Raw genomic sequence first — 7,553 nt, forward strand, 5'->3', positions numbered from 1 at the left:
GGCTGTGAAGGAAAGCTATTTAAGGAAAGAAATAGGATTATGGTCCTGCTGTAATTCTTTGCAAACCATTTGTTTGTCTTTTTACTTAAGATGAAAACATGCCCTCTAAATTTTATTGGTTTTGTTACATCAACCACCTGATATTTATATTCTGGCATTCTTTGCTGGACTGACCCACCACGTGGAAAGACTAGGTTTTCTGGGGCCATTGTGTCTGAGTGAGCCATCTCTCCAGATCCTGTAACTCCTTTCTTTCTTTTTTTTATTTTAAAGTAATCTTAATTAGGTTTCTGTATAAATGCTACTCTTTGAAGAAGTAAAAACATTTTGGAATTGTTTGAATAGCAAAGATCAATCAGTCTTTAGTAGAAGCTAGTGGGACTTGGGGGCCTCCTGTCTTATGGGATAAGTAGACAAGAAGTTGAACAACACTTTTTTTTTTTTCCATACAAACTGTCAGTATTTTTTGTTAGTTGGGACTAGTTTGATTAAGTTGCCTAAAAAGCCATATATTCTCCCAGGTGTTCAGTTTTATTTCCAAAGTTATGCAAACAGCATTTTTTCCAATTGAAAAAAAATCTTGTTTTGATCTGTATTATCCACTTTTGTGATTATTTCTCACAGTGGAATATATGTTGATTTTTATTTAACAAACCTATTTGTTTTGCTTTTTTTTTTTTTTAAAAAAAGTCATGTTTAACTTTATTCCTGTTCTTTAAATTCTCTCAATTTTCTCTAAATGTGATATACATTTAATTAATTTGTTTCTATTGCTCTTTCATCTTATTATTTGAGATGATGAGTTTTAACTCCTCCATTTTAACACACTAGAAAAAACCTGTTGGCACTGTTGTAGCTAGATGACAGTCTGAGGATGAGGCATTCAATATAGTTAGAATCATATTCTAACACACTAGAAGAAAGCAGGCTCCTTGTAACCTTTTAGTGTATTATTTTTCCAAGACAGAGTTTTTCTGTGTAGCCTTGGCTGTCCTGGACTCGCTCTGTAGACCAGGCTGGGCTTGAACTCACAGAGATCTGCCTGCCTCTGCCTCCTAGAGTGCTGGGATCACAGGCATGCACCACTGCACCTGGTTCCTTTTAAGTGCAATTAAAACTTGCCAACTATAGTTATTTTTGCTAAAATAAATGGAAGTAACTATATTTTAAACTAATCAGTTTATATTTCTGGAAGTTGAAGCTAGGATCATGCATATTCTAGGAGAACATTCTACCTGAGTTACAACCCTGGGGTACTGGCTGATTTTGTGTCAACTTGACACAAGCTAGAGTCATCAGAGAGGAAAGAGCCTTAGTTGAGGAAAGGCCTCCATGAGAGCCAGCTATAAGACAGTTTCTCAATTAGTGTTCAATGGGGGAGGGCCCAGCCCATTGCAGGTGGTGCCATCGCTGAGCTGGTGGTCCTGGATTCTATCAGAAAGCAGGCTGAGCAAGCCATGTGGAACAAGCCAGTAAGCAGCACCCCTCCATGGCCTCTGCATCAGCTCCTGCCTCCAGGTTCCAGCCCTGCTTGAGCTCCTGTCCTGCTGTCCTTTGGTGCCGGAGAGTGATGTAGAAGTGTAAGCTGAATAAGCCCTTCTCTCCCCAGCTTGCTTTTTGGTTGCGACATTTTGTCACAGCACTGGGAACCCTAACTGAGGCACTTAGGGAGAAAAGTATAGATGCTGCGCAACTTACAGAGGTGTTGGAGTCAATAAAACTATCATAAACTGAAAATATCACTCTGAAAATTACCCAATCTACTGACCAGCATAGCCTCACGTAGCCTGCCTTACACAGGTTCAGGATACTGACCTGTACTATAGTTGGGTAAATCATCTACCCTCACAAAATCTATTTAATAGGAAAGTGCTGACCATCTTTCACATTTGCTGAATACAGTGTTTCTTGGTGTTCTTGGGGGAACTAAATCCAAGACCCTCACAAGTCCTTTATATAAAATGGTACCGTATTTGCATAAAATTTATACACTCTGCCAACTGGTTACAACGCCTAGTTGAATGGATAGTTTGGGAATATTGGCTATAGTGTGTTGTTTTGAGAATAACACAGAGGGGAAGAGTCTGTACCGGTTAGTACAATTTTTTTTTCCTGGATATTTTCAGACCTGTGATCACTTCTCAGCCTGAGACTTCAAGAGTGCAGCCAGCCAGCTGCATCTGTAACCGGAACATACTGGAGGCACAGCGGCTGGTGACTGCTGGGGCATGAGAGTGACTGGAGGCTGAGCCTGGCTATTGCTGCCCAGCCATGGGCCTGAGGTCTGAGTATGTAGACTGCCTACTGATTACTTGGGAAAAGACCCCAAGAGTAGTTTCTGCTGAATGAGGCCCAAACCAAAAGACAAGCCATCATAAGCCAGAGACCTGTTTGTTGGCCTGTAGCTACCTGGACAGAGAGGCAACATCCTATCAACATGACCTGTCCCTAGGTGGATCATCTCTATACCAGAACATCTCTATACCAGAATTCCACTCGTAGACCCCGTAGTCAACCACTCTAGACAGAGACAGTAGAAGTCCAGAGCCTGGAAGACAGTGCGTCTTCCCCAGGCATGCCGACTAGTGGCACTAGTGCCTCCCGTCCTGGGAGAGATGTCCCTTTTCTCCAAGGCTCCACTCTCTCCATAGCTCCTATCTTTCATCTCTTTGATTTTTAAAAAGTTCGCCAGTTACCTCTGTCCCCTCAGCTTTCAGCTACAAATAAACTTAAATCTTCACGCTAAAACCCAACCAAACACGTTTCATGTCTCTTTCCTCCTGCAGTGTCTGCTCCTCTTTCTTCAGTACACACAGCCTCTACCCCAAGCATCGGCCACCAACTCCTCCAGCCATTGCATTGCCTGGCCCCACCATGGATGGTTGTCCCAATGACAAGAGCCAATGACTTCCTTTCCTAAGCCCCATCCACAACAACCAGGGTCTTGACTTCTAAAGAAAGCAAACCCATCTTACTGGTCTTTCCTTTCCCATGAACTCAGCCCTCACTCTGCATTGGGCGCTGATTTGCTCCTCCCAAAACAACTTTATTTTGCCATCTGCTTTTGGCCTCAAATCTGAAGTAAAAATGTCCAGTGTAGAAGTATTTTTGCAAATTTTCTGCTCTGTGACAGTGTTCAAATATAAGCTATTACAAGTCATTTAGATTATTACTGATTGAAAGAAATTAACTTCAATTTGTAAAATGTATGTGAAAGTGATTACAAACAGCATTTTCTTATAGAATGGAAAGTCAAACAATCCACCCACCCCCATTTTTGTTTTGAGACCCCCCCTTTGTGTAACCTTGGTTGTCCTGGACTTGCTTTATAGACCAGACTGGCCTCGAACTCAGAGATCTGTCTGCCTCTGCCTCCTGAGTGTTGGGATTACAGGCCAAAGTGACTGGCTATGAAAACAACCATTTTTGTTTTTCCTTTTTTCTTTTTGGTTTTCTGAGACAGGGTCTCTCTGTGTGTCCAGGCCGGTAGTTCTGAAACTCACTTTGTAGACCGGAATGATTTTGAATTCAGAAATCAGAGCTCTGCTTGACTCGGCATCCTGTGTGCTGGGATTAAAGGAGCGCTTCGCCTCTTCTGGCTAACAACTATTCTTTTAAAAAAGTGTTGGTTGTTTTGATGCAGACAAACTGAAACTTGAATTTATGCAGGGGTTGGGGAATAGGGGGTGGTGAGACACATGAGAATTTACAGAGAAAAATGTGGCCATGTCTATAGTGCCATTCTTTCTTGGAAAACTGTCTTTTCCAGTAAGTGTTAGATTTCAAACCCATGACAAACTGGCTGAGGTGCCTATTTAACATGCCAAAGTGGGCCTGGCCGCCAAGTTCTCCCTGCATCCCTCAGTCCCTACCTGTTGTTACAGGGCCCTCCTGGCTGCATATCCTAACCCCTACCCTAAACTTCAGTCCAGGGGCCAGGCTGCCCTTCCCCCAGCTGTCTTTTTCTATAGAATCCAGCCATTTTGGTTCCTTGTCCTCTTTGGGGCCTCCTAGCTGCTGTACCTGGTTCCCCTCATCTTCTCTACCTTACCTTCTCCTCCTACCTCTCCTCGAATGGCTCAGGGTCATGTCCACTCTGGACTCTCCCAGCCAGATGTTTCTGCCTCTGACTATGTCTACCTTTTATCCACAATAGACTTTTTCCTCCATACATAGGAGCGGTCATGTCCTTTCTTTTTCCTTTTTTTTCCCCCATTCACTAACACACCTAACTAACAGCGGTACTATGGAGATGATACAGTAGGCCGGGAGCCCAGAAAGGGGACACACAACCAAAAAGGGGCAGTGATGCCCATGACATCTGTAGCCTTCTTAGTCTTAGGAAAAACACTTCGGGCTGAAGTTCTCAGTAACTTTATTTTCTAAAAATATGCCCTAGGGGTATGTTTTCTTCAAAACCATTTTTACTCCTTTAAAAATAAACAGAAACTAAAAGCTTATCTCCACACAGGCTGCTTGGAGTCAGCCTAGTGCCTTTCGGAAAGCGTTCAGGTCCCTCTGGAGCAGTTTGGCACCCGGCCTCTGCAGGGCGCGGGCCTCCCAGCAGCTCCGGATGATGCTCTGCAGCGTGTGTCCCTTCCCGGAGGTGGTGAACACCGCCCCCGCCAGTGACGGGCGCAGATTGTAGGCTACCACTGCGTACTGCACGTACTGAGGCTCGCCCGAGTAAGGCACCTCCCTGGTGGTCATCTGCCACAGAGTGATGCCGAAAGAGTAGATGTCAGCTTTGGGCGTGGCGATCTCTCCTTTCAGGAGTTCCGGAGCTTGGTGTGTGTACGTGCCCCCTATGTGGCGAGGGGATGTCTGCAGATCCTGCAGCTTCTGGGAGCAGCCGAAGTCACTGATCTTACAGACGTCCTGCTCACTGATTAAAATGTTTGCTGGCTTCAGGTCCAAGTGCAAAATGCTTTGTGAGTGGAGGAAAAGCAGGCCGTTAACAATATCTAGGGAATACTTGAGGCACTTCCCCAAACTCAGTTGCTCTCTGCAACTGAGAGACTCCGGGGAGCGGGTGGCCCCGTAGATGACTTGGTGCAGAGTCACATTGCCCCCGAACTCCATGATTATGGTACCTAGGCTGTTGGAGCCCTCTGGTGTGTCCGTGCTGGCGGCCACAACCCGGACTATATTATCGTGGCGCAGCCTTGCAATGTTGAGTTCAGCCCAGAAACTCCGCTGGGATGCACGTAGGTTCTTGGTACACTTGTTCACTTGCTTGATGGCCACAGGAACACCGCGGTAGGTGGCTTTGTACACTGAGCCGAACCCCCCAGAGCCCAGCCTGTACAGCAGGCATACCTGTTCCCAGTCAATGGAGCACCAAGCCAGCCGGCGTGGCAGCCGGGGGACTGGGGGAGGAGTGGCTCCCAGGCAGAGCTTCCCTGCCTTCCGTGGGGCCACCAAGGGGCTGCTGCAGGGCCGCGAGTCCACCGATGGTGACAGCTGGCTAGGGAGGTAGCGACACAAGGCTAGAGGCGATGGCATGACACCCTCAGATGAGACAGCCACCAGGGACACTAGGAACAGCCAGAGAAGTTGGGAGGCACCCCAGCCCCTTTGCCTCTTCCCTCGAATTCTCAAAATGAGCCACACCTGTGCTGTCACACCTTGCCACTGTTTGCTTTGTTTTAAATCAGGTGGGGCTGAGGGGCGTGCAGATGAAGGCTGGCAGCCTCAGATGAAACCATTGCTTTCTCACCGATTGAACAGCATTGGCCTGCCCCAGAGCTCAACATTTCTTTTCTCATAATAATAATAATAATAATAATAATAATAATAATAATAATAATAATAATAATAAATTGAAGTACCATCTGATTAACATTAATTGGTCCTAAGACCGAAGAGAGAGAGAAAAAAAAAGTACAGCGAACTTGGCGCACACTTTTCAGGCTATAATGATAGTGCTTGTCTCCAGCTGCATTAAATCACTCCCAGCAACTATTGGCTGCAAGAGTTGCAATGCAAACAGCAGACATTTGTTGAACCACTTGCCAGGATTATTAGATGCAACCTTCATAAGAATTAACATTTGTAACTTTAATGTCATTGATCCAGATGGACTCACTGATACAAGTCAGAACACACACCTCCTAAGTTCATCAGAAGGGAGAATTCTCATACTGTATTTGATTTATACAGCGAGTTAAGACTTCTTAGCAATATGCTGACTTCCTATTAATCCTTCCTTCCCAAGGCAAGTCAGGTCACCCAGTGAGCTTGTTCACAAGACAGATTTCAGACTTCACAGCAAATGGGTTACTGGAATTTAACGCAGAGCTGGGGGGTAGGAAGAAAGGAAAATAGTGATGGTGATGACCATAGCTGTAAGTAACAGCAAGCATGGGAAAACAGAAGAAAAAGCCAGGAGAAATAGACATGGCACAGAATCACTGGTACCCATCCACCATATGGAAAAGCAGATCTTGAAAATAAATTCAGGCTCTGGCCATCAATCCACACATTAATCCTTTCTGATTTTTATAATAATATATTCATTTCCCTGCCATATTTTTGGTGGGGAAAAGAGCAACTCTGCTCCCAACAGTCCCTCCCAGTGGTTAGGAGCTTAGTCACATGGCAAAGTTTTTTTTTTTTTTTCTTCACACAGGTGATCAGTGATCACTTTTTGTGCAACAGCTGTGCACTTCTGACTTCAGAATTCTACGTTTTGAGAAGGCAAACTAATCAAAGAGAACCGCTCACATAAACAATTCAAAGTTCATGCAACTTCAGGTTTCTACTTGATAGTAATGATACGGTTTAGTTTGTCATCTTGCACATAAATGTTTGTTTGAGCCTCAATGCTTTAGGTAAAAAATTGTTATAATAACAGTTATTAAAATAAACATTTTGGGAGAATAAAAGTTGAGTAGTTTTCGACAGATTAAGAGGATGAAATCTTAAAAATGTAAACTGTGGAGCATTTTAATAGACACCCCATTCTGTGCAATTTTGTCAAACCCCAAATGAAAAGGAAAATAGAGAGCACAGCAAAATTGAAAAGTACTGAAATTATGCTACAAATTTGCTCAGGAGCTATCACGTAGATAAAATTACAGTTGAGGACTCTGAACTGTGGACTTCAGGAGGGTAAGAGTAAGAGGTTGCCTTAAACCTCTGGGTGTCACACAAAATACATTATGATGCGATTTATTATTTTGCAACTTTTAGTTTTAAGCCAACCTCGTGAACAATTCACTTTTAAAGTCCAGTTTGGTATTCATCCAAAATGCAAGGTATTGGTGAAAGGATGAGTCACTGCGCATGCACAAATCTCAAGTTTATTGCATCCATCATCTGCCCATCTTCTCAAGTTTTTTAATTACAGGGCCACTGTTCACCACTTGGTTCCTGTTATAGTTATTTCAAACTACAAACAGGTTACATCCTGATAACCCCACCCATCATAGGCTGAAAATACTGATAAGCGGAAAACATATTTATTAATGCTTTACCTACCAGCTGTCAGAGATGGTTATTAACCCTCTGACAGCCGTATAGAAGGTGTCCTCAGCTCAGGAAAGGTTTGT

The 7,553-nt window shown here is 44.0% G+C and overlaps 1 protein-coding gene across 1 annotated transcript; it reads right to left on the bottom strand.

Moving 5' to 3' along the window:
• Positions 1-4,482: 4,482 nt before the first annotated feature.
• Mos (MOS proto-oncogene, serine/threonine kinase) lies at positions 4,483-5,505 on the bottom strand. The gene has a single exon (XM_021659235.2). It carries the CDS (start codon positions 5,503-5,505, stop codon positions 4,483-4,485), a length of 1,023 nt encoding a protein of 340 aa, XP_021514910.1.
• Positions 5,506-7,553: the final 2,048 nt, after the last annotated feature.

Source organism: Meriones unguiculatus, chromosome 6 (genome assembly GCF_030254825.1).
Source record: "Meriones unguiculatus strain TT.TT164.6M chromosome 6, Bangor_MerUng_6.1, whole genome shotgun sequence".
Taxonomy (NCBI): Eukaryota; Metazoa; Chordata; class Mammalia; order Rodentia; family Muridae; genus Meriones; species Meriones unguiculatus.